Below are 27,545 nucleotides of genomic sequence, written 5' to 3'. Positions count from 1 at the left end.
CTGCAAGCCGTAACATGTATTGAATGACAGGTGAACTAGCATCATCAGTATGGGCGGCCGTCTGGGTATCTATGGGCGAATAGCTGTGCTTTGGATGTTGTTTAAAAAAAATGTTTTATGGATAACATTTTCCCCAATACGCACAAGAGAACACTGTGACCACTCACTCCGTTAGGCTACAATTCTTTGTGTTCGGGTCGCAGTGGTTTTACTCAGACAATGTGGTGAGGAGAGAAACTTTTGTTGCAGTCTGTCAACTCCACTCCACGGTTCTCAATTCCGGAGCACACATCTCCAATTGTGATACCATTTTTGCCAGACAATTCAGTGCCTGTTGTTGACATTCCGGTCGGGCTACCGTCGGTGCGGACAAGGTAGGGAGCTATAGCCTAACTACCCCTCATATTCTACAAAATTACATTAACACAAACACAGTTGTAGAACGTTATACTCTGTGTCCGGGGTAGGCCTAATTCGGGTTTGCTCAACTCATAAAGACCCAACTTTACGCACCAGCCGAGACTGTTTACAAGGCAAATTAATTTCCCACTTCAGTCAATAGTTATTTTAATGACACGGTTGTAATTTGCCGGAAATTACCAGGCGCCGCAGTGTTCTTATCTCGTATGGCTGAAGCCAGAAGAGAAGAGGAGGCGGAGGAGTTGAGGGATATACGGAACCGAAATCAAGCAACAGGTATGTCCACTTGTCAACAATCTATCGTGAAGGTCATCCTCGTGTAATTTTGATACAGCGTCTCCTGAAGTAGGCTACATGTGTTTGACACTTTGGGGCAATATAATTTCAAAACGTGGACTTTTACCTTTTAACCCATGAACATGACAACTTGGAACGGTGTTCCATCATGAAACATATGGTTAAGTGTGTAGGACATTTTACAATTTAGCTGAAAATAGAATTCATATAACTTATTGTTGTTGTGAAGCAAATGTTATGCAATTCTACAAATTGTTCAATTCCATTGAGCTGAGATCTTTTTTGTTGCAGTTTTGAAGCTAAATTCCAGAAATTCTATGCATTTTGCCATGGCTAATGCTGTGTTCCTCTGCTGAAACATTATAACAAAATCAATGGGCATGTGCCCTGAATGCCCAGTTTTTTAAATATTATATTCTCCCTGACTATCTAGCTTTTATTTGATTGTTAGTTCTAAAATATATTTTCTGCCTGCTTTCTATCTGGTTTCGATCTTTTAAGTTGACACTGAGAAAAACAGTTTATCTGAAAATTACTACTTCAGATGGTAGAATCCAATCAACAAGAACAGCTAGCATGCTAACTGTTCTTGTAGACTTCCAGTCATTGCACTAACACTAGTTAGCATTGGCTCGTAAAACTACCTTTAACTTCCTTCATACTTGGTGCAGAGACATACAATGGTATCAACGATTGTATTCTGTTGCAGCTAGCGATTTTCCTAAAATAATAATTGTTCACATAAAAAAAATTCAAGAAGTATCTATATATTTAAAAAAATAAATAATAATAATTGTACGCAAACCCGAGTTTGAAAACCCTTGCTCTCTCACTTCTCTCATGCCTTCTAGCAACAAATCAGTTTCTAGTGCTATATAGAAACAAACCCTAGTTCTGTTCTGCACCATTACAGTATCCAGCTGTTATGGTTGACACAATGCCCTCAGTACGTCATTCAGTGAAAGTATACTTGTATACAGCAGCTGGTAGCAACTACCTGTGTGTATCAGATACATCGGTCAGTAAACAGTGCTACAACCACACGGAAATGGTCTGGAAAACCCTGAAACTCTGTCAGCCAGACAGGAAGGATGACACAACAAATTGTACATGTCCCGACACAATATTACTCATCTCATGCCAGACAAGCTGTGTCATTTGGTGCTAACTGTGTTGCTGGAAATGCATCTGGAAAACCACTGGCACTTGGCAGACAGGTTGATCCTATTCATTTTGGCTCTGTATGTTTTTTTTTTGTCATTTTATTTCCTGGTGAAATCACTTCTAAAATGTATTCATATTCATATATCTTATGCCACACAATCTTCATGTAGATCGAGATAAAGGGTTGTAAATGAATACATGTCTATAGGCTTTATCCTGGACTTCCTGATGGGCCGCCCCCAGGTTGTAAGAGTTGACAACAACACGTCTGCCAAGGCTGATCCTTAACACTGGGGCCCCTCAGGGGTGTGTACTTAGTCCCCTCCTGTATTCCGTGTTCACCCATGGCTGCGTGGCCAAACACGACTTCAACACCATCATTAAGTTTGCTTATCGACACAACATTGGTAGGCCTGATCACCGACAATGATGAGGCGGCCTATAGGGAGGAGGTCAGAGAACTAGCAGTGTGTCGAATAATAATAGGGCAGAACAGTTTAAACTGGAGCAGCAGAACGGTCAGGTGGACTGGGGACAGCAAGGAGTCATCATGTCAGGTAGTCCTGGGGCATGGTCCTAGGGCTCAGGTCCTCCGAGAGAGAGAAAGAAAGAGAGAAGGAGAGAATTAGAGAACGCACACTTAGATTCACACAGGACACCGAATAGGACAGGAGAAGTACTCCAGATATAACAAACTGACCCCAGCCCACCGACACATAGCCTCCAGTATTTATGCTGCAGTAGTTTGAGACAGGAGGGGGTCAGGAGACACTGTGGCCCCATCTGAGGACACCCCCAGACAGGGCCAAACAGGAAGGATATAACCCCACCCACTTTGCCAAAGCACAGCCCCCACACCACTAGAGGGATATCTTCAACCACCAACATACAATCCTGAGACAAGGCAGTATATGCTTGTCACTTTTTAAGAGTAATGTACATTATCTCATATGACTCGTATGCCATGCACCGTATGATGCCATATGTTATCATTGATGATTACATTGTGCATACTGTTCTTCATTGGCATTTTCAATTGGCCAAAGTTTAATCTCCTTGCATTGAGCAAGATCTCCGTTAGACTGTCATCTCCCCCTAACATCCATGGATGACTCCTCTTTGACATCACCTAATCATGTCTTGACTTGTTAAGAATCAGCTCCTGACACTGTGTTATTCATAGGTGACATGATCATGTCTGTCTCCTCTTGTCTGTTTTTCATGCAAGGATAGAGCGCTCCACATTCACAATGTTATGATTTTATAGTCATCGTAGACATAACATCTGTTCCACTTTGACTGTTTATTATATCAAACAGTGTGTGTGTGTGTGTGTGTATATATATAACTTAGACACCCTCATCTCTGTCTCTCACCCTCGGGTGGCTGTCGGAGTATGGAGAAGGAGAAATTCATATTTTGTCTTCCTTTGAAGAATTGTGTCTCCCTTAGCTGAGGCTTATCACTTAATACAAATCCAACCATCATTAGTATTTTGCAATTAAACTGACTATTTCCAAAAAGGCATATTAGATTTTAATTGACTCGTCCCGTTGTAAAATATTCGCTTCCCCACTCGACGTCGACAAATTCATAACTTATCAATTTGACTCCACATGGAGGCAGCCTAATGACAGCTGTGAAATAACTATTTTCTTTTGTGTGATGAAAAGGCTCTCGAATATTAATGTGGAGCCTGTTTCCCTTGTAGCAAATGAGATGTACATATTAATGTGCTGTAGAGCCTCAAGAGAGAAAATCGATGTGCAGTGCACAAAAGCTGGTATTTCAATATCACCCAGAATGCTTCACTCTTTCTGGCAGATAGTTTATCATTGATTAAAGATAATAATGATAAATTGATGTTCAATAATTGACACAATATATTTCTACTGGCTAGTCCAACTGACCTGTCTTCATAGTGCTTCACATGGGGGGGGGGGGGGGGGTGCAAAACAAGTATGAAAGTGTATACACTCACTACTGTATATCACTCTGCATGAGAGCGTCTGCTAAATTAATATAATTTAAACAAATGTATTTCTGCCAGATAGTTTATCATTGATTAACATAATAAAAAGATGTTAAATAATTGACACACAATATTGACTTGGTTCCTTATTTCTACTGGCTAGTCCAACTGACCTGTCTGGTCCACGGGTTTGACTGCCTACAGAACATCTCTCAGAACTGACCCACAATGGCTCTGGATTGGACACGGTTAATGTGCAGCTGTTGCGTTCACCCATCAACCCGTCTGCCACTTACCCAGCCATTAACCCCCAGCCCACCCTAAATCATTTGAAACACTCCCCTTTGAGAAAGTATAGGGAAGACTTTGATTCTACCCTATGGGGACATCCGTGTCTGTTCTGCCTGTGTGGGAAGTAGGATCCAAGGATATGAAAACCCCTGGAAGTCTTATGGGGTTCTGGGAAGAATCAGAGATTCCTGCGCTGTATAAATAAACCCAGAATATGAGAGATCACGTTCCTGAACATGCCATGTTACCGGGGTCGGGATATAGAGGAAGATGCTTCTTTGTGGACTGACTAGGGATGGGAACTAGCTCCTTGTCTCCACACAGCTGTGCCTTCATAGACTAGCCCCACCCTCCATGGGATGTAAACCTTACTTCTGACCTCTCTGGTTGGTTTGAAGTCCTGGGCCTAGCTTGCATATTAAGAGAGGCTTTTTTTCTAAACTCCCTATTACCACTTGTTCTTTATAGAGGGCTGCCCCAGTGCTGAGTGATGTTAGCATGTGTCATAGTGAGTTGTTTTGTGGTGTTTCTGTATGGGTTCCCTTCAATGGTTATTATTGTAGCTGGTCTTTTAGCAAAAAAATCAGCTTTAAAACCATATCTTTGTTTCTTTTCTCTTTAATGAGTTAGTTGTTTTGCATCCTCTCTTGTTTTGTTGCTTCTATTTGGTGTTAATGATATTTATTTCATATTCAATAGGCTATTAATCTTATATTTTTATTTATTGTGTCTTTGTCCATAACCTGTCATGGGATATTTACTATTAAAAGCCCTCTGAAGGAGGAGTCCATGACCTGGCAAATGTCTCTCTCCCACCACTCCGAGAAAGAGGGTTGAGCCTCTTCACTAAGCCAGCAATAATAAGTATCTAATGAAAGTACTTCTATAGATGGAGTGCTTTTCTGCCTGGTTTCTACAGCTATATCTTATCTCAAATAAAAATTGAAAGTGTGTTTCATAATGGTCGCACGACCTGCTGAGTGACTTCTAGAAAAGAGGATATGTTATGGCTCAGTTGGTAGAGAATGGTGCTTGCAACACCAGGGTTGTGGGTTCGACTCCCACGGGCGGACGAGCACGACAAAGTATGTACTCACTACTGTAAGTCGTTTTGGATAAGAACGTCTGCTAAATTACTAAAATGATGTGGCACTGTGTCCGGATGTACTATCTATGATGGATTGGAATAGAGTAACAGTTGACTCCACCTTCTAATCCAGCAAAACATAGTCCCACAGTATGCTAAGGTTTTTAATATGTAGCCTACTTCCTAACACTAACGTAGACAGATTACCAAATAATAGAGCTATGCATGTTTCCAGAGCAGGGAGTGGTGCTACAATAGGGAAATACAAGGATCTGGCCAACAGAGATGTAGCGTCAGAATGGGTGTGCCCACCATTAACACCCAGTATTGTGCTCTCTCTGACAGAGGAAGACATGTTGATTTGATTCTGTTAGATAAACACAGGTTTTGGGCTGGAACAAACCCAGAACAACCCCTATAATAACGTAAATATGCACTCAATGACCAAGTTCAGTTGCTAACAAGCAACGCCAGAAGAAATCCTGGCATATTTGTATTTTGTGTGAACTGTGCCTTTTAAAGATCAGAGCAGAGGGTCATTTTGTTTGTAGTGTTCCATCGAACCTTTTCAGTAGAGCAGGAGAGTGACAGTAGAGTGGTACTTCCTGAATGGCCACATTCCATTTGATCACATTGGCCAAGTCAACACACTAGCCAGTAGGGAGAGAGAGAGACCCCTCCCTTTCTCTGTTGTAATTTGTGGTCATGGAGTTTGTTTCTTTACACAGCAACACACAGCATAGAAAAGTAGGGAGGGACATGAAGGAAATAATACACACCATTTTGGGGGACATTTGTGAAATGTGTTTAAGACGTTAACAGGTAGGAGCATCTCTTGTTGCTATGTTTCGCTGTGAGATTATGTTGTCAGTACAATTTACAGTAGGTTATAGACAATACTTTCAGCAGGGATTGCACTGTATTCCATGTTGAATATTGAAAATCCACTAGATATCGAATCCTATTCATTGTTCCATTGCACTTGCCTTTGACCAGTGTATATATGGCATTGTATCTACCGGTATGTAAATGTCAAACGATTTCCTTGTGGAAAACCTCTCTCCATTCTGTCTTTGTTTACCTGCCTCAGTTACATTTGACAATCTCTCACAGACCAAAGTGCAAATAAATGTGTGAAAATGTCTCTGAGGATTTGATTCACTAACAAACTGTTACTTCCTTTAACCTTTTTTTTTTTTCATAGTGAGGTAAAATGTTACATTTCCATTTGAGTCGTTTAGCAGACACCCCTTTCCAGAGCGACTTACAGTTTGTGCGTTCATCTTCAGATAGCTAGGTGGGACAGCCACATAGCACAGGCATAGAAAGTACATTTTTCCTCAAAGTAGTTTTCAGTAGAGTCCGTAACATAAGTTTGAGGCAGTAGCATATAGCAGATGGCAAGTGTGGTGTTAGACATTGTAACAGTATTATACTGGTTGTATGAGAACGAGGCGATGGCGTCAGGTCCTTAGCAGGATGCTAACAAAAAGGAGCATCAAAATATTAAGACACAAAGGGATTCTAATATCCTCATGACCTACTTGTCTGATTTATTTGAGTTCCTATGGCGCCAAGGCCTCATACACTCATATACTGTAGTATAGTCAAATGAATGTAAATGTTTGCTTAGCTGCTGTGCTCTATGGACCACTAGTCAGTCCACCTCCTCAGAGAGCTCCAGTCGTGGCACTCAGTCAGATCATCATCTATTGTTTGTGTCTGAAAACCTGGTCACTGGTTGAAAGTGAAGGAAATAAATAATACAGGTAATTCAAGTGTAGTGTATTGTATGACTTTGAACCTGTGATCACTGATGGAGCCGACAGACATGGCAGCTCTGCTTCTAGCTCCTAAGCAATTTTGCAGTATTTTTTGTTGTTGTTATTGTTGTGTATTGTTAGGTATTACTGTGCTGTTGGAGCTAGGAACACAAGCATTTCACTACACCCATAATAACATCTGTTAAATATGTGTATGTGACCAATCAAATTTGATTTGCTTTGAATTGATCCCACTTCAGAGACAAAAAAGGGTTGGCTACGGTACTGTGATTATTAGGCCTCAATCATACACGCTTTGGAGAATTACAAGATGAATATCTAGCCATTGATCAGAATCTCAAATACATACAGCTAACATATCTTAAATCTGACGACATAACTTTGGAATGATATCTGTTCAGTATCTTTTTTGAAGATTTCATATATGGAAATAAGACATGACACATTTATGACAAGTTATGACACCTGTACAGCATGTCCTGGGTGAATGCTCACTCCATCTGAAATGTGGTTTGTCTAGAAGGCTTTTGTCAACATTTTTCATAGCAGGTTTAGGAGAACCTGCGCAGCAGGTTAGGACATTAACGTAGGAGGTTAGGGGAACTAGGTTAAGGTTGAGAAAGGGTTAGGGTTAGCTAAAATGCAAAATAATTCCACTTTTTAATGTCAATTTGACAAAAGCTGTATCCCATCTAGACGTGACCCTGAAATGTCAGGCGTCCAGAATAAGCCATTGAATGTGTGAATGAGGGAGAGCTCATTTTTAGAATGAGGGAGAGCCATCCTTCCATACATATTGCTCATGGTCCCCTATTTACATATGATTTTCTTTGGAATTGTAGCTATACAGATAATGGTTCAGAGATAATGTCTGGCTTGATGAAATAAAGATGAGAGCATTAACAAAACAATTTATTTGTGTTTAGAAATGTTTTTTTTTAAATGCTTTTGCTATTTGCATGTCATTCTTTGTAACTGGTTGATCAAGAACAGACTAGAATGTTGAGCCAGCTGAATGTAGTTGTTTAAGTTTTTGAACGGCAAGAAGGTATGCAAAGCCCATAGTTATTTTGTTCACTTGTCCTGTGTCGTTGTACCTGCAGCTTGCTTTGTTTGTGTACAAAATGAGGGTATTTTCTTAGCTAGAAATTGATCTTTCAAATGTGACTGTTAAAATGAAAACGCTGGTTACTTTTCTTTTCAGATCGAACAGAGAGAAATAAGTCTGAGGCTCTTCATTCCAGGTAAGTTATCCATATCATTGAATTACATATTGGCATTTTCAATGTGTCTGTCTTGCTCAATACAGAGAAGGACACGTGTTAATACTGTGATAATGTTGCACGGTCCAGTATAAACACTGGGTTGTTCCAGCTCTACCTAGCCACCTCTGTTGCTCCACGGCGCTGTCAGGACTGCAGTGGCCAGAACACTGTCTCTTTAACAGGCAGCTCTGCTGAGGGAGAGTTGTGAATGGTGCAGGGTAGCAAACAATGTGCTGATCCTTTCTTTTTGACGAACGGTTGGACACTGTGTCCACTGTGTCCGAAGGTCAGAGCTTTTTGAATGGGGGACCAAACCACACTGACTCAGTTGTTGACGCCCCCAGAGCCAAGTTGGTTACCGTCCAGGGTTAGGGTCAATTCCATTTCAGTAAACTGACTCCAACCCTGTAACCTTTCTTTCACAACATGGTATACCCTACCTAGATAACTCTTTAAAACTCAGCACCTTTTCAATGTCTTCCAATCCAGGGTATTGACACAGAAGGAGGCTGGTGGGAGGAGCTATAGGAGGAAGGGCTCATTGTAACTGCTGGAATGGAATAAATAGAACGGAGTGAAACAGTTTCCAGGTGTTTGATACGTCAATTTATTCCATTCCAGCCATTACAATGAGCCTGTCCTTCTATAGCTCCTCCCACCAGCCTCCTCTGTTAAAGTACAGCAAACGTCAACGTGTTCCAATACAAACCTGTTGTTGATCAACTATTGGACGTTTAACCTCTCTATTGTTCTATTTGTTTATGGTCTTAGCTAATCGTCCTAATTATCCACGTAGTGCAGGGGGGGGGGGGGGGGGGGGGGTGTTGCTGTCTTCCTCTCCAGATGGTTTACATCACATCTCCAGTTCAGTTAATGAGCAGGATGTGTTGAAGGTGCTGGGCCTATGGGGGTCTGGTCTGGATCCTGTTCGTTAAGCACCATATGCAAACAGAAACCCGGAGGGATCACCTGGAATTGTCCAATAAGACATCTTCGTTTTCGGTCGCAAAAATGTTTTAAAACATATTCCATTCTGTGCCCTAATGAACACGACCCCGTTCCGCTGAGACTGTGTAGTTGGCCCTTCTGGGAACATATTCTGGCACAACCTGGGAGGGGTGCGGTGTCAGCTCCAACACACCACTAGTCAGGAAGTCCGATCAGACCTGGGAATACAGATCAGCAAGAGGGGTGGTTATATTGCAGAAGTGCACTTTTGGACACCACACTGGGCTTGGTAGATGTATGTGGTGGCCAGAGGAGGAGGGGTTAGACTGGGGGTATTTCTGAGTCATTGTTACAGTACCAGATGGGTGATGCCGAAGGATATTCAGTGGATTGGATCTGCGTCCTGCTGCCTTTTTAAGGGTTTTCTGGAGAGGGATTGTGGAAAGTTGCAAGCGGGGTTTAACTCTTCAAAGGCCGTGCTTTTTAATGATTGTCCTCTTTCTTGTGCCTGCATCTCTGGTACTTGTCCCATTCTCACTCTGATTACTGGCGTATAACAGGCGCATGTACCGGAGGTAGGCTCTTCTTTCGGTTGCAGTATGCAGCGGTAGCTGTGTTGTGTGGATTGGAGTTGATGATAGAGTGAGATAGAGGATGTGGCCGTCCCAGTGGCAACTGCAGTGCAGAGAGGACCACTGCAGCTAAAGAGGTTCAACCCTGTTGTTATCATCCTTTGGTGTTACTCTGCACTTATTCAGGTATTTTAAGAGGTAAAAGGGTATATATTATCTCTTTTAATTTATCATATATGAAGCCTAGGATACCTATGGATGACAATTAAATGTTTTCAAATGTCAGGATTATTTGCTGAGTGGCAGGTTGGCTTGTGGATAATTAGCACTGTCTGTCCAGTGTAGTAGTCCGGTGGAGTTTGACTGTTGCCAGCATTATCCTTTGCTTTCTCAGGTTGTATAAATGTAAGAAATCTTATTGTCCAGTCAAACTCTCCTCTCCTCAATGGTAACTCTTCTCTCTTCCAGCCAAGGACCTCTGTCCTCAATACGAGCTGCCATCAAGCGAAGTGAGTTTCTCATTGTGGAGTTTGTCCATTATTTGGTATATTCTCATACTTTTATAATGTACCTAGCGTGATTAAAGTCTGGCTATAGCAGAGGAGGCTGGTGGGAGGAACTTTAGGAGGACGGGCTCATTATAATGGCTAGAATGGAACGGAGTCAAATGTGGTTTCCATACATTGATGTGTTTGACTCTGCTCCATATATTCCATTCCAATGAGCCCATCCTCCTCCCACCAGCCTCCTCTGGTATATAGCTATTGTACATGATTGAATCCCCCAAGTGTTTTTTTTTTATGTCTCATTCAATTCATTACATATCAGATTGAAAGAGATGAATTTCCTATCATTTACTCCCACAGCGAGAACCAGCACCCAAAGTGAACAGACCAGAGACAGAAGGTAAACAGAGGAGTTTCATAATACGTCATGGTCTGTCTGTAGCTCTCTGATTGAATACAGTTCTACTCTCATTATACCAAAAATCAAACCCCAAATGCTTCAAGGTAAAGTGCACTGTGGCAAAGAACTTGTGCTCTACAGTGCAATACACATTTTTCATTTGAAACATACTGATATTAATGTTGACTTACAGTCCTCGACTCAACTGGTGAATAACCATTAAAGAAAGTAATATGGTCTATAAAATTAACAAAAACACATGGTGCTTAAAAAGCTATATAATGATTTATGACAAACGATGGCTACATAAGGCTTTCTGTCAACATAAGACAAGTGTCAACAGTCCGTTGCACGTCAGGTTTGGTTGAGGCAGTCTACTGTATTGTGCGTAATGGACTTGTTTGTCTTTCAGACGTCCAGAGATCACCATCCTGTCAGCCGAGCCGCTCGCTGCCAACAGCTGGTTCCCAGGGGCTTCTGGGGGATTTACGGCAGCGCCACCTCCCTCACAACCCATCTGGGGAGGGAGCATCCAATCAGATATCCAGGTACTGTTTATTTAACTAACATCAGCCTCTAATACTAGGGGAGACAGCAGGGTGTGTGTTCTTGGCCTGTTCACAGTTTGGGTGTGTTCTGCATGGATTTGAACTTTTACCAATTTAACCTTACCATGTTCCTGTGTCTTTCACAGTTTTCAGTGTAATGTTTGAGATGATGAACTACTTTCAAAGCAAACATAATTTGGCAGTGAAACAAGCACGGCAGGTTCTGCATGTTGTGCTACTAAAGGACGTCAATGTAGGACGGTAGCAAGCTTGCATGTAAAATACAAGTTATAATAATCACACCGCTACACATTTGCTTGGTCAACGTGTGTGTGTGTGTCCTCTCTCTCGTGTCTTAGCCACCACCATCTTATGACCAGGTGATCAAGGAGAAGACCCAGGAGACCATTGTCACGCCGACCGCCGCCCCCCGGAGATCCACGACCATCGCCACGCAGACCGACCCTGTGGAGGACGACACCGCCGCTGGCCCAGAATGCACTGCATCCTCACAGCCAATCGAGAAGAGAAAGTCTACAGGTGAGGCTTGTGAGAATGAGAGTGATGATTACAGATGGGTTAGCTGACAACGTCACAAACTCTATAGTTGGCAAATATCATATCTTTGTATTACCATGACTAAAACAATGTAATGTCACTTTTTAGACAGTTTTCATTTGTTTTTTTTATTCATCTAAGTGGTGTGAGTATAGACTAAATGTATTGTTTATAATCTCTTCCTTCTCAGTGAAAATAAAGCCCAAAAAGCCACCAAGGCCATACTTACCCAAGCCTTTACAAAGTGACTCTACCACTGCAACAGCTGTATCTGATTCTGGTCTTATCCAAGTAGACACCACTAACACTAAGAACCAAACTGACCCCAAGTCAGCCGCAGCCCAACCCAGCCCTAGAGATTCCAGCTGTGCTATCCCAAACACCCAGTCTCTTTCTCCATCTGTCTCCGTACAATTGGATGGGCCAATAAAACCTTCCGAACCCAGCACTATCACTACGTTCTTAGAACCTACAGTCCTAGTAGCCACTGAACGTCCCATCCCGCTTCCTCGTTCCAAATCCTGCAAACAGACAATCACAGAGGAGGTCAAAGTTCAGACTCTGGTCAGGCTCAGTGACAGTGGTTCCAGCTCTGTAGATGACACAGCAGTCGAGGCTCCTCCCTCGGGGAAGTACCTACAGGAACTATTAGATGTGTTTTGTCCCGTGGACCAATGTGACCAGAACACTAGTGACGCTAGTGACAATCAGACGCCAACTGACGGGAGCGACCAAAGCGAGGAAGGTGACGAGGACGGTGACATGGCCGCCCTTCACACCCAACGTAACATCCGGGCCCGGATCCAGGCCTTTGAGAGCCAGGAGGGCGATGGGGAACCAGAGTTCAAACAACCAGGGCCTCTACCCAGGAACACGCACCTCAAACCCCCTGTGATTTCAGCCAAACCAGCCCCAGCCCTTGCCCCCAAGCCCTCAATCAAGAAGCCCAGTAATGGCAATAACTACCAGGGGGCAATCTCCATTTTCTCCACTCCCTTTATTCCTTCCATCCCAACCCCAGCACCCAGACCCATGCTCCACAGAAAACCCAGTATAGTCCCAGAACCAAAAGAACCAGAACCAGAGGCTCCACCCCCCGCCAAGACAGCCATCCTTTCCCGGTCGCGGCTCTCCATAGCGGCCAGAGCCAAGAACCTCTTCCCCCAAGAGGAGGATGAACCCAGGTTGGTACCTCCTATCTCTCCAGAGAAGCCTCGCAAGGAGCCACTGGGCCTCAACCTCAACAACCACAACTCAGCCTCCATCACCACCACAGAGGCAGTGAATGAATACATGGACAACCCCACGAGTAAGTACAGCAGCATGCATTTCACCACTGACTTAACTGGTCAACTTAGTAGTATAAGTGTTCTAAGTATAGTTAAAACACATATCAGCTCATTTATAACCTCTTTATCGACACTACTTTTCAAAAAACGTCACTAACCTGCAGTTTTTAATTAAAAAAAATGTATTTAACCTTTATTTAACCAGGTAGGCCACTTGAGAACAAGTTCTCATTTACAACTGCAACCTGGCCAAGATAAAGCGAAGCAGTGCGACAAAAACAACAGAGTTACAAACGTACAGTCAATAACACAATAGAAAAATCTATGTACAGTGTGTGCAAATGTAGTAAGGTTAGGAAGGTAAGGCCTTAAATAGGCCATAGTGACAAAATAACTACAATTTAGCATTAACACTGGAGTGATAGATGTGCAGATGTTGATGTGCAAGTACAGATACTGGGGTGCAAAGAGCAAAAATAAATAACAATATGGGGATAAGGTAGTTGGGTGGGCTATTTACAGATGGGCTGTGTACAGGTGCAGTGATCGGTAAGCTGCTCTGACAGCTGATGCTTAAAATTAGTGAGGGAGATATAAGTCTCCATCTTCAGTGATTTTTGCAATTCGTTCCAGTCATTGGCAGCGGAGAACTGGAAGGAAAGGGCCAAAGTAGGAGTTGGAGTTGGCTTTGGGGATGACCAGTGAAATATACCTGCTGGAGCGCGTGCTACGTGTGGGTGTTGCTATGGTGACCAGTGAGTTGAGATAAGGCGGAGCTTTACCTAGCAGAGACTTATAGATGATCTGGAGCCACTGGGTTTGGTGACCAGCCAACGAGAGCATACAGGTCCCAGTGGTGGGTAGTATATGAGGCTTTGGTAACAGAACGGATGGCACTGTGATTGACTACATCAAATTTGCTGAGTGTAGTGTTGGAAGCTATTTTGTAAATGACATCGCCGAAGTCAAGGATCTGTAGGATAGTCAGTTTTACGAGGGTATGTTTAGCAGCATGAGTGAAGAAGGCTTTGTTTCCGAAATAGGAAGTCGATTCTAGATATCATTTTGGGTTGGAGATGGAAGGAGAGTTCACAGTCTAACCAGACACCTAGGTATTTGTAGTTGTCCACATATTCTAAGTCAGAACCGTCCAGAGTAGTGAAGCTACTCAGCGATCGGTTGAAAAGCATGCATTTAGTTTTACTAGCATTTAAGAGCAGCTGGAGGCCACAGAAGGAGTGTTGTATGGCATTGAAGCTTGTCTGGAGGTTTGTTAACACAGTGTCCAAAGAAGGGCCAGAAGTATACAGAATGGTGTCGTCTGCGTAGAGGTGGATCAGAGAATCACCAGCAGTAAGAGCGACATCATTGATATGTACAGAGAAAAGAGTCGGCCCAAGAATTGAACCCTGTGGCACCCCCATAGAGACTGCCAGAAGTCCGGACAACAGGCCCTCCGATTTGATACACTGAATTCGATCTGAGAAGTAGTTGGTGAACCAGGTGATGCAGTCATTTGAGACACCAAGGCTGTTGAGTCTGCTGATAAGAATGCGGTGATTGACAGAGTCGAAAGCCTTGGCCAGGTCGATGAAGACGGCTGCACAGTACTGTCTTTTATCGATGGCAGTTATGATATCGTTTTGGACATTGAGTGTGGCTGAGTTGCACCCATGACCAGCTCGGAAACCAGATTGCGTAGTGGAGAAGGTACGGTGGGATTCGAAATGGTCGGTAATCTGTTTGCTAACTTGGCTTTCGAAAAGGTTAGAAGGATGAATATAGGTCTATAACAGTTTGGGTCTAGAGTGTCTCCCCCTTTGAAGAGGGGGATGACCGCGGCAGCTTTCCAATCTTTAGGGGTCTCAGACGATATGAAAGAGAGGTTGAACAGGCTAGTAATAATTGCGGCAGATAATTTTAGAAAGAGAGGGTCCAGATTGGCATTAAAGATTTTAAACATTGCTTAGAATTTGTCATATAGTCCTAATGCAGGACCTATATGTTGACAAAAATTGATGAGTCAACACTGGCCGTCTCTGTCTCTCTCCAGACTATATCCCAGTGAACCCTGTGCGTAGTGATGCGGGCGGCGGCGGCTCCTTCAGCAGACAGACTGTAACCAGAAGACCCACCACCATTAGAGTGCCCAGTAAAGGAAACCGTGAGTCTAGTCCTCCTGCTCTACTCTCTGAGTAGTGAGTTATGTGGCTCCATATCCACATATGTATGGCCTTATATAAAGGCCCTCTGATCTCCATCTGGGTCTACCCAAGATAAAACATTTTGAAATAACCTAATGATGGATTAGATGCTGTTGATTTCTTTTTGCTGGCAAGCCATTTTCTCAAACAAACTGTAGGTGTGGATGTTTGAATGTGTGTGTCTGTGCTTTGGTGTCTTAGTGAGTGTGTACAGTCGACTCCTGATAAGTGAGTCAGTTAATCCGAATTTCAATACTTTATTTACTTCAACACGTAGTTTGAGTATGTGCATGTTCCACAGAGCGTTCATTCATGGCAACACCAAGCCATTGAATAAAAATACAAATGTCCCAAACCTTTGCATGGATTAAGAGTTGACTGTATGGTTTGTACAGTTTACAGTGCAGTGTGTCCAGTCTAAAACGTTGACTGTTTTCTCTCTCAGTGTTCGATGGAACTTTGGACAACCCTCCTCTCCCTGCACAGAAGCCTGTAGGGTCACTGCCACCCCCCGTGACCCGTAAACAAAGCATCTCAACCCGCTTCCCCTTCCAGGTAAGTGCTACCACCTTCCTTCCCCATATACTTCTCCAACAGAAGCACTATTGATCTACAGTAGGTTACCTAGCTTCTCTTCTACTACTAGAAAACAGGAAGTACAAGAGATTACTGACATAGTTCTTCCTCCACACCACCGTGATACTGCACTCTCTCTGGGGAAGCCAGAGCCAGTCAATAGCTCCCGGCCCGGCTAGGCTATGACATAACTGGGCTTTTGTGCAGCAAGAAGGCTTCGCTAAAAGGACATAAAAAGTCAGTGTTACTTTGTATTTTTCTTCAGCGTCACTCACGATTATCTAGTGTCAGTTCATTCATGTTGGCCTGAAAACCAGCCCTGTCAGAAGCAGTGCTAAACTAGCCTGACAAACCAGGCTTTTACCTGGCCACCGCCAACATTCACCTCCACCTGTGGTTCTCAACCGCAGACCACACAAAGGGGCCAGTGTAGTGTGAACAATGACTGACTAGTACTATACATCTTGCTGTTAGCAGTGGCTAAGGAAGGGCAGATTTGAGCAGTCATTGGTTGCTAGTTACTGAGCGCTGCAAAGGTAGTAGGCGTAGGAAGTCTGTTTTGTTCAGGGGAGGTCATTCAATCCCATGTGGTGTTAAATGTGATCTGGGAGAGATTAGAGAAGTACCCTGGTTGTCATCAATTCACATCTGTTTCTAGACTGCCACGTTGCTTCCTTGAACATAATAGTAACAACCTTTTTTCTGTTGATTTGAACTGTAGGAGTCCTTTGATTCTGAGCCCATAACGGGCCTCCCTCCTCGGTCAGTAACATCACATCATGGGTCATTTTAGGGGATAAAGAGGGGTAAAGATCCATTGATAACATATTAGATACAGTCCTAGACACATGGCTTTAATTAACTTCATACTGCTGTTGATCTCTTCCAGGCCTGGTGGAGCTAAGGTCCTCCCTCCTCGCCCACCTCCAGCAAAAGTAGGCCCAGGAAGGCCACCCCCGCCCCGGATAAATGGTCCACGTCAATCCCTCTCCACCCGTAGAGCACCAGCTTCATCAGCAGCTCCATCACCCAAGCAGCCCCAGGCTCAGAAGCCCAAGAAGGGACCTGTGCTTCCCCCCAGGCCCAACCCTGGCCATCGTCTCTACAATCAATACACGGTGAGAGCTTAGAGTTCCCACCCCGCTTTGCTGCTGCCCCTGAGGCAGCCTGCTCTGCCCCTGCTGCCCCTGAGGCAGCCTGCTCTGCCCCTGCTGCCCCCGAGGCAGCCTGCTCTGTTGCTGCCCCCGAGGCAGCCTGCTCTGTTGCTGCCCCCGAGGCAGTCTGCTCTGTTGCTGCCCCCGAAGCAGCCTGCTCTGCCCCTGAGGCAGCCTGCTCTGCCCCTGAGGCAGTCTGCTCTGTTGCTGCCCCCGAGGCAGTCCGCTCTGCCCCAGGCAGTCTGCTCTGTTGCTGCCCCCGAGGCAGCCTGCTCTGTTGCTGCCCCCGAGGCAGTCTGCTCTGTTGCTGCCCCCGAGGCAGCCTGCTCTGCCCCTGAGGCAGTCTGCTCTGTTGCTGCCCCCGAGGCAGTCTGCTCTGCCCCAGGCAGTCTGCTCTGTTGCTGCCCCCGAGGCAGCCTGCTCTGCCCCTGCTGCCCCCGAGGCAGTCTGCTCTGCCCCAGGCAGTCTGCTCTGTTGCTGCCCCCGAGGCAGCCTGCTCTGCCCCTGTTGCCCCAGGCAGCCTGCTCTGCCGCTCCCGAGGCAGACCCATGGTGGATTTCAGTGGAACTGTTGTGTACTGTAGTTGTGGCAAGTGTCACATAGTAAGGCTGTGTATGTTTTCTGAATGTTTTATTTGTCATGTGTGTTTGTCTAGCTTGGACTTCCCCACGGGATAGCAGAGTTTGACTACAGTGGGAGAGACACAGGGGAACTCTCATTCCAGGTAAATCACTGTCTGCATCTGTTGGCGGTTTTGCTTCTAGCATCAACAGGAACATGATATGAGAAAATGTTAATGACTACTGTATTTAAACCTGATTTGATCACTAGTTTTATGGATTTACTTATTTCACCTTACTGTTTTGTAATCATTTTTTTTCTTTAAGGAAAAGACAATTTAGTAGAATTAATATCAAATACTTCTTGATTTTCTCCCACAGAAAAATGAGTTGCTGCTGCTGATTGAGCAGCTCGACCACAAGACCTTTGAATGTCAAGTGGGAGACATCCGGGGCCGAGTCCAGAAGTCTCACATGAAAGTCATCACTCCTCTCTCCAGTGCCCCAACTAAACCAGCTCTGTCACAAGTAATGTCTTCAACCATTTACAATGAGCTGTCAATCAAAACACGTCTGCCCTCTTACTTTCCAGGCAACTTGGCTATCCCTTATTTTGTTTGGCTACCCCTTATTTTGTTTGGCTACCCCTTATTTTGTTTGATTAGCCTATGTTTAGTATATCTAGCAACAATTGGTTTTTAGTTATTTGTAGCCACATAAGAACTTTCATTGTGAACTTGGAGTATTTTTTTAGTTTAGTCTCTAAATCCCTCTTGTACGTATTTCTGTAAATTCAACATATACCTGGATGTGTTTTCTCTTCTTACAGGGTGTCAGCACAGTTGGGTATCGTAGAGGCAGCAGTGGTCTGCAGGTGCAGGTCCTCCATGACTTCACCCCAGGTACAGAACAGTACCACAACACACAACCTAACAGGTCTCCTATGTCCTATCCTAACAAACACATTGGCTATTGGACTGTACAACGTACAATTCTTAAAGTTATTTATTAGATTTTAATCATGTCAAATAAATTCCAATATGGCTGGCATGCTTTAACAGCTGTTTTGAGTTCCCCAAACATGTCCACACCAAGTAAAGTAACTCTTAGAATCTAGACGAGGCTCACAAAAAAAGTGGTTACAGATTTGAATCACCTCAAATAATTTGCAATATGTCTGGCATGTTTGTATTGCCTAGTTCTGTGTTTCCCTCAGTAATTGATATCCACAAAGTAGAGTTCATGCTAGAGTTTGTGTTGTCAGTTGGTGTCAGCAGTGGGATTTAATTGACATGTGTTGTATCCTATCCAAGAGGGTCCAGGGGAGCTGGGTCTGAGGGAGGGGGATGTGGTGACCAATGTGGAGCAGGTGGACAGTGAGTGGTACCGCGGCTCCTGTAGAGGCTCCTCTGGCTTCTTCCCTGTCAACTACGTCAAAGTTATGGTAAGGCTTCAGTCAATGTTTCAGCTATAGAGATAGGGCTGGTTTCCTAGACTCAGATTAAGCCTACTCCTGGACAAAAAACTGTTCAATAAATAGTCTCTATTCAAAGTATTTTGTGTGAGGAAACCAGCCCATAAAGTGCTCTATAGGATGTATACAAATGAGTCCAGCTATTTAATGTGTTTTGATGTTTTTTTCTCTATTTAGTCAAATGCACCAACACCGACCAACACAAAGAAGGCAAGGCCCCCCCCTGCAACAGTCAGTGGACCAAGGTGTGTGGCGCGGTTCGACTTCGAGGGTGAGCAGAGTGACGAGCTAACCTTTTCTGAGGGAGACGTGATTCAGCTAAAGGAGTACATGGAAGAGGAGTGGGCGAGGGGACAGATAGGGGCCCACACTGGAATCTTCCCCATCAACTTTGTGGATATCATAGAAGATCTTCCTCCTCTGCCACAACGACAGCAATCATTCCCCACCAAGATGGCACTACCTGGTAGGACTTTTAATTCAAGGCCCACTTCTTAGCTTGAAATGGAATATATTAAATGACATATCACAGACTGGGCCTTTAAATCATTGAGGAACCTCGCCTTGAGATGTGTGTCCCTATCTTGACATTGTAAACATAATCGGAGAATTGGAGACATTGGAATTTTCCCACGGAAGTTCATGTCTTTCCGGCATACTGTATCTGAGGTCATAGTGTAAGGTCAAAGGTGGCCAGGCCACAAACACAGTGAAATCTTTATTCTTGGCACGGGGGATTTTAGCTGTATCGTCACGTATCCTGTACCCCTATTGCGGTTTGTCCACCAGTACAAAAGGTTTCTCTAGAACTAGTCTACAGTGAACAGCCTCCATCTCTCTCGTAATGTGTAGGCTGATACTTCCCTCTGCGGAATGTATGGAATCTGTGCAACATGTTTATGTTTAAGTCAGGAGCTCTGTGTAAGCCCCTGTACTAAGGCCTTGTTATTAATACGCTACAGCTCACTCTGTGTGCTGCATGTACTTCTCACTGGCTCTAGCAGTGTACTAGTGTAGCCCACACACTCATTCCCCATTCAGTTTTATGTTCAGCAACTGTCAACACAATATGCTTTCTATCTGAATATCGCTACTGCATTTCTCAGGCATGGTTTCTTCAACCAAGACCCAAGAGGCTGCCAAACCCATACAGGTATGGTTCATCTGGTACTGTTACCAGTCTTTACAACACAAACGAACCTCACGATACAGGTGTATGTGTGTCTAGTGTTTGGCCTTAGCTGTAGTCTGGGGTAGCCTAATGACGTCTGTGTGTATATCCAATGATTAATGATTAGAGCTTGTGTATGAGAGTGTCCACTAACATAACCCTGTCTATAGTCTGGTTCGTCAGGAGTGGAGTGGGCCGTGGCTCTGTATGACTTTGTAGGCCAGGCAGAAGAGGAACTGTCCTTCCAACAGGGAGACCGTATCCTGGTCACACAGCATGTAGACGCCGAGTGGTGCTCTGGAAGGCTTAACGGTAGAGAAGGATTCTTCCCCACAGCCTTCGTAGAGACCAGCTCAGGTAATAATAGGGCATTCTTATGGCGCCATCTTGTGGTAGGAGGTGAAATTAGTTTTTTATTTTTATACTTAAAATATTTATACTTTTGGTTTAATTCAAATAACTTTGCCGGGGTGATGATTGACACCTGACAAAAAACAACTACTGATACATTCAATGTAAAACCTACAGTTTGAATAGGCCTATATACCAGAGGCTGGTGGGAGGAGCTATAGGAGGATGGGCTCATTGTAAAGACTGGAATGGAATAAATGGAGTAAATGGAGTCAAACATATGGTTTCTGTATGTTTGATACCGTTCCATTAATTCCATTCATCTTTAAAATGAGCCCATCCTCCTATAGCTCCCCCCACCAGCCGCCTCTGATACATACAGATATTCCTGGCCTACTCATAGGGCAGCATAGTAGGACATTTTACTATGAATAAACTCTCATTATAAGAACATTTAAGGTACTGATGATTCCCTTTCTCTGTCCAGGCAACTCTCCTGTGTTGGACAGACAGCAGAGTGTGACTAATGGAGCAGGAAGCAGAGGGGAAGCGCTGTTCGACTTCACAGCTGAATGTGATGAGGAGCTCTCACTGAAGGTATTTCTGTCAACATTCAATAGTTAATTACCACAAAAGAGTTAACATTCTGTTTGTACTAGGCTTACAGTATAACCTTCCTTTCTCTTGCTATAGGCGGGGGATATCATCACCAACTTGGAGTCCATTGACGATGAGTGGTTCCTGGGAGAGTTGAGGGGGAAGCGAGCGTTGGTGCCTAAAAATTATATGCAAGTGCTGGCATGAGTAATCTACCCTTAACAAAGACACTGGGGCACTACTTTGTGTCTGTGGTTTCATCACGAGTAATGTCTTTTGAACTATGGAAATATGAGAACCTGAAAGATGATAGGAAACTGAATATTCCAAAGTGCCTTTTTGCCCCACTGGACTGCTGTAGTTCTCTACTTTGAAGCGTGAAACTAGATTGTCCGGTCAATCACCAAGAGAAAGTTATTGGGTGTCTTTTTGAATGCAAAATTTTATAGTATTTATAAATGTGAAAGGATCACTTTATTTGGATAGTCCATCTGTATGTGGTCATACTATCTGCTGATAAGCAACTGCTTGCGAAGGTTACAGTAAGGTCTGTTAGGATAAGGTTAGGGCTAGTTGAAATGTTACTGATAGTCCATTCGTTGATGCTCTACAGACTATCCAAATAAAGTGTTACCTGTGAAAGTAATGAAATAACTTTGTATGATGCATCTGAGAATGGCTGGATGTAACTTTATTGAACAGGCATTCATATGAAGTTCCTGCCACAAAACCCTTACCAGCGTTGTTCTAATCCAGATATGCAGTATTTAACATGTTGACCACACCATTGCACATTAAATATAGCCGTTGTAGTACAATATTTCCTCAAACTATGAATTGTGGTTCTTACAATACTGCATGTATGTAGCCCCCTAAAAGCCTTTTCTGGTAGCCAATTGTGCTCAACTCTGCTGGTTCATGAAATGAAGACTTCTATGAAGTCAATGCTCCTTAACAGGGTCATTCATAAAGTTGAGGAAAGTGTCAAGGTTTGACTTCCAGACAAACACTGGTCATGCTTAAGCATTGAATTTGTTTTCGGTGTATAATCCTCAGGGTGGAAATGTGGATCAAATTAGCCATAGATCTGATTGAGCAAGATTATGGTAGTGTATTGGTTAACACTTGAACAGGATTTCAGCTTCTCAAACATTTATATATTTTGGTAATTAGCCTAACAGGGTGGGCAGATTTTTTTTATAGCTTTGCACCATTGTTTTCCCACCAAATAAATGGACACTTCCCGAATGTGTCATTGTAGGAAGAGATTTTCTTAAATGGAGAATTACGACAGACGGGGTGGAAAAGTCAAATAATATTTCTCGGAAGTTGATAACACCCGGGGACATGGCAAAACAAACATCTACTGAAAGGGAATTTTAGGTAAAGGATACCTGGCCTTTTGGGATCCACATTTTACACAAATTTTTCCCTGAGGACAAAAAGCACCATAGGAATGACCCAATTAATCAAGTTGGCTTGTTTTTACCTCTATGGCAATAGGATGTAATTGAGCCCCTTGAAACTTAATTTGAGCATGAGTCATGGTAACATGACAAACTACACTGAAGGTTGTTGGTTCCATTTGCAAAACATTTACATCCGTTTGTGTGCATTTCTCCTTTGCCAAGACCTGATTACACAGGTGTATCTTGTGGACAAAGCCCACTTTAAAATGTGCAGTCCAACAATGCCAGAGATGTCTCAAGATAAGGGAGTGTGCAATGTCCACCAGAGATGTGAATGTTAATTTCTAAACCATAAGCTGCCTCAGTTTTAGAATTTGGTATTACGCGTAACACTTAGTTTCGCATAGCTTTTCTTTTTCCAGATATAAATGCTTTGATTTATGCCTGAAAGAATAGCTCTTTACAAAATACCATTCCATTAACAGAAGACACCAACAGTTGAGTATCATTTACATTTTTTATTAAATCGGTCAGGCGTTTAGACGGTCTCTTGGATGGGGGGCTCGTAGCCGTCGGCCCTATCCACCTTAGCCCCAGTGTCATCCCCAGAAGGCTTGGCTGTACTGCTGCCACCACCCTCACCGTGGAGCTCCATCAGTTTGCCCACTGGAAGGAGAGAAGAATAACATAAGCACAACACCAGAGTACAACTCAACAGGCTGTTAGAGACACATTGGATAATTTAGTATCCTAGGCTGTGTTTACACAATCCAAATCTGATCTTTTGGACAATTAATTGGCCAAAAGATCAGAATTTGGCTGCCTGTGAATGCAGCCATATCGGCATATGTTAAGATACAATTACACCGTACGGAACTGCTGCCAGATGCTGGGGAGGGGGACCTTACAGTGGTCATGATTAAATCAAGCTCAGTCAAACGTGACCTTCAATAACCTTGGTAGTTTTAGGTTGTTTTTTTAATGCATGGTAAGTTTGACAAAGATCCTGAATAGGCTTTCTTTCACACCATCAATTGTCTAGTATTATGCCATCTGTCGGAGCCATGATCACTCCAAGTACCCACCGTTCTGGGTCCTTGGCGTAGACATAACCCTTTCACTCTCCGCCCCTTATGACACAGGCTCGACACATTGTCGGACTGCAACGCCTCAAGGGGCAGGATAGGTTTGAGGTTCAGGGTGACTTACACTCAAACTTGGGTTTCTTCAGCATCTTAACCTTCCTGACGTAGACGTCGTGGAGTGGGTAGATGGACTGGCAGGCCTTCTCAATGTCCTTGCCAACGGAGTCAGGGATCCTAGAGGACAAAGGGAAAAGTTAATCAGTAAGAGGGAACCTGGCTTGGCTACTGAAAATTACCAGCTGAAAGATCTAGTTAAATTACTGGCTGCCTTCATTGAATGCCATTCAACTTACTCAGACATCAACTTAACTGTACACAATTAAAAAGGCAGGAAAAGTGTTTGACACAGCCAACAATTTTGTTGAAATAAATTTGCTTATTCTAACTGCCAAATAATATGCATGCCCATATATGCACTCCCATGTTGCATTTCACATGGACCACATCTTCCCAGAGTGCAGAACATTCTATTGAACCAGAAAGAGAACGGCGAACGTCCTTACAGCTTGTTGACGACTTCCTTCAGGTCGTTGGTCTGGACCTCACGGGTCATGATCTCCATCATCTTCTTCCTGATCTGACGGACCTGCTGGTGCTGGGCGTACGACGTCTTCCTGATCTGGTTGGTGCGCTTCTTGGTGAAGCCGACACAGAACAGACGCAGGAGGTAGCCGTCGGTGGTCTTCACGTCCACATGGGCCTCAATCATGGTCTGGCGGGGAGACAGGATGAAGGTCAATGAATAGTTTTGGGTACATTGGCCCAAACATGTGATCATTAACATTACAGGGAAGAGGTTAATTTAGTAATGAGATTACCCATAATGGTACATCACTTTTGAAGGTGGTGCGACAGTATTAGGATACAATGTTGAAATAGTGTTTACATTCCACATGTGCTGAGAAAACTATGAGGGGAAGGCGGCGCCTTTCAGCTTAAAGTTGCAATGACACTTTTTGGGCGACCTGACAATTTTCACACAGAAATGTGAGTTATTAGCTCTGTCATTCTCAATGAAAGGAAGTATGCTTCCTGATCTTAAGTTTTGCATCTTTTACAGACCAGCTTCAAACAGCTAAAAACACAATGTTTAGTTATAGAAAATATTACATTGGTTTAACGATTCTCTAAACAATGACTGGTTGTTTTATCAAACTGAAATTAGGCAAATTAAATGGCGGTGTGATTCCTGCTTATTGCACCTTTAATGACAGGATGACCAATTTCCATACATTTTGTACTGTAATTATAAACACATCAAAAACACAATATCTCCATAAATCCAGCTGTGTGTTACATCCTCCTGTAGGATTCCTCACCTGCCACTTCTTGACCATGGAGCACATCTTGTCACGGGTCAGGTCCATGCCGTGGAAGTTGGTCAGGCAGTTCTTGCCCTGCACATCTTCTGAGATCAGCTTGAACTTGCGGAAGGCCACCTCATCGTTCTGCAGGTCAGCGAGGCTCACCTCGAACACACGTCCCTTCAGACCATCAGAGGCGATTCCTAGTAGAACAGATTAGTTGATGTGGGACGCAGTGAGGGGAATGGAGGCCAAGGCCGGGAACATCAGATCTCTTTACCAGTAGTCAGTTGCAATCATTGGGCCGAAACAATTTGCCACCATGCATTCCCATTGTGTTAAGTACGGTACAAACAAAACCAAGACAAGACCGACAAGTTGAAACCATTTAAAAAAAGTGAAGACTAAAAAAGGGACATTACTGACCAACAAACCCATATTTAAAAGGTAGTTTAAGTACAACTTCAGGACTCTATTAGTTGGGACTCCGAGTTGTGCATCGTTCTTGTGCTGATTGAAAATAACCCTACCACCATAGTTGGCTTCGACAAAAAAACGCTTCCTGTCAACAAAAGAACATGTACAATCTCTAGGAACTCCTTACCAAGACATAGTGAAATGTGTACCTCGCTATTAAATAAAATGGTAGATCTTGGGGTAGGAAGTCTTGCGTGAAGTGTGGTCTAATGGCAGACCGCTGTCTAACTTGGCAGGAATATGGTGCGGTTCGGACAAAAGTTGGATACTGATGTTTATTTGATAGCGCGGGACATTTCACTTTGCCTGGTAAATTCCTAGAGATTTTATATATATATATATATATATATTTTTTTTTTTAATATATATTTTGTTGACCGGAATTTTTTTGGGGCAAAACCTGCTATACTGCGGTAGGGTCATTAGCTGTCGCCACCCACCAGAACGATGCACATCCCGGGAGTCCAACCAATATACTGACTCCCAAAGTTGCCCCAAAGCTAGTTGAATTAGGCTACCAAACTAGCTACAGTACAAGGTCAGGAGTTCACGTTTTAGTCACCTCACTTGAATCAACCTTTAGTTCCCAAACGGTGTTATAATTCCACAGAACCATGTGGCTCTGTCTGCAGTTATTTTGCTGCATGTTAATCTTCATACTGGTAGCCATCACCACTGAACCATGTGTTGCTTCATTAATCAGCATCATCCATTGGAGAAACAAACTTACTGGTTCCCTGAGTCCTGGACACCAAGGTCTTGCCAATGTTGCGGATGTTGAACATAGCGGGTGCCTTGACATCATACCAGTCCTTCTTGGAGAAAGGGTCGACACTGGGGATAGAGAAAGTAGTGTGGTCAATATCAGTTCTGTTAATCTGTTCTGATGACACAGGCCTATGTAGCTAGCTAAAGAAACTAAGGTTGCAGTCTAGTTTACGCGAAACCAACCAAAGGGCTAACGTTAACTTGTTATTGTCAAATGCTGGCAATGGTATGAACTCAACTTCCAGTACAATCAAACGTGGAAATTCAACAGGCACCTGGCTAATCAATAAAACATGACTGTGATAGCATAACGTTAGCTAGCTGGTTACTAATGTAAGGCCCAGCTAACTGGCTAAATTATTTTATCTGACAAATGATCATTTTCTCGCCAAAGACTGAAGGGTTAGCACCACGCACATGTAGCCCTGGCTGGCTTGGCTACAATACTTTAATTATGTTTTACCACATCATTTCGTAGAAAATACTTCGTCTAGCTAACGTTGTCCACGTTATGTTCGTGGATGACTGTCTGCCATCTTGCTAGCCACCATAGTTACAGGGATGATCTAGTTAGGTATTTTAGCTTGTTAAGACTGCCTGTAATCTTGCGACATCGGCTGTGTGTGCATTTCGGCATATTTATATAAAATGCTTCACGATATGCAGCCTGTGTTAAGACTTTAACAGTCTCTTACATAACAGTTCAGTGTCGCTTATGCACAAACTCATGAATACTGAATGCGCGGTGAGTTTAGCAGATTAGCAACAGTGACCGGTCGGATTGCATCCAGTTAAAATCAACCTCATCTTTCACATTTTCAAACTGAAAGTCAATAACCTGAACTTAATAGTGTGTATTGCGTGATTTAATGGATGAATTGCGCTACTTACATCTTCTTTTTGGCACCTTTTTTGCCACCTTTGGTCAGCCTCTTATTCTTGCCGACTGCCATGTTGGCTACAGGGAGTGAAAGAGAAGGAAATAGGAATTATCGCGAGTGTTAAAGACAGAGCTGAGATTCCTCACATCTCGCGACTCGCGATATGTTGAGACCAAGACTAGCACGTTGTCGTTCACTACTGGCCTAGCGTGACATCGCAGTCCTTTATTTTATACGTTATAACAACATTTAATTAACTCAGGAAGTGTTTGCTACATTGTATGATATAGTATTGTTATGCTACAATATTGATATTTCTATCCTGATTCTACTGAATCCACTACAATAGCTGCTGCTTCTGCAAAAGCTAATG

At 43.4% G+C, this 27,545-nt stretch overlaps 2 protein-coding genes and 1 non-coding gene across 5 annotated transcripts; 1 reads left to right on the top strand and 2 right to left on the bottom strand.

Moving 5' to 3' along the window:
* The first annotated feature begins 55 nt into the window (after positions 1–55).
* On the top strand, positions 56–23,223 carry LOC109894018 (SH3 domain-containing protein 19). Of its 3 annotated transcripts, none has more exons than XM_020487231.2 (21): positions 56–374; positions 604–696; positions 8,220–8,259; positions 10,269–10,309; positions 10,667–10,706; positions 11,119–11,254; positions 11,635–11,794; positions 12,003–13,121; positions 15,155–15,265; positions 15,751–15,860; positions 16,603–16,643; positions 16,771–16,999; positions 17,691–17,759; positions 17,977–18,123; positions 18,425–18,497; positions 18,909–19,039; positions 19,247–19,535; positions 20,176–20,222; positions 20,411–20,597; positions 21,079–21,188; positions 21,285–23,223. In XM_020487231.2, the coding sequence occupies exons 2-21, from the start codon at positions 627–629 to the stop codon at positions 21,393–21,395; spliced, it is 3,261 nt and encodes a 1,086-aa protein (XP_020342820.2). In that variant the 5' UTR covers positions 56–374; positions 604–626; the 3' UTR covers positions 21,396–23,223. The 3 variants fall into 3 exon arrangements, with proteins under 3 accessions (XP_020342820.2, XP_020342817.2, XP_020342818.2); XM_020487228.2 differs by having other exon boundaries at positions 11,614–11,794; XM_020487229.2 differs by having other exon boundaries at positions 56–696; positions 11,614–11,794.
* On the bottom strand, positions 23,101–27,373 carry rps3a (ribosomal protein S3A). The gene is made up of 6 exons (XM_020487232.2): positions 27,183–27,373; positions 26,254–26,357; positions 25,062–25,249; positions 24,246–24,454; positions 23,807–23,916; positions 23,101–23,263 (listed from the first exon to the last, which is right to left on the bottom strand). The coding sequence occupies exons 1-6, from the start codon at positions 27,242–27,244 to the stop codon at positions 23,136–23,138; spliced, it is 801 nt and encodes a 266-aa protein (XP_020342821.1). The 5' UTR covers positions 27,245–27,373; the 3' UTR covers positions 23,101–23,135.
* On the bottom strand, positions 23,650–23,779 carry LOC116374736 (small nucleolar RNA SNORA17). The gene has a single exon (XR_004210697.1). It is a non-coding gene; the product is annotated as a small nucleolar RNA SNORA17 (small nucleolar RNA).
* Positions 27,374–27,545: the final 172 nt, after the last annotated feature.

Source organism: Oncorhynchus kisutch, linkage group LG7 (genome assembly GCF_002021735.2).
Source record: "Oncorhynchus kisutch isolate 150728-3 linkage group LG7, Okis_V2, whole genome shotgun sequence".
Classification (NCBI taxonomy): Eukaryota; Metazoa; Chordata; class Actinopteri; order Salmoniformes; family Salmonidae; genus Oncorhynchus; species Oncorhynchus kisutch.
Note: the sequence above shows the minus strand (reverse complement) of the source record. Positions and strands in the feature narration are given on the sequence as shown.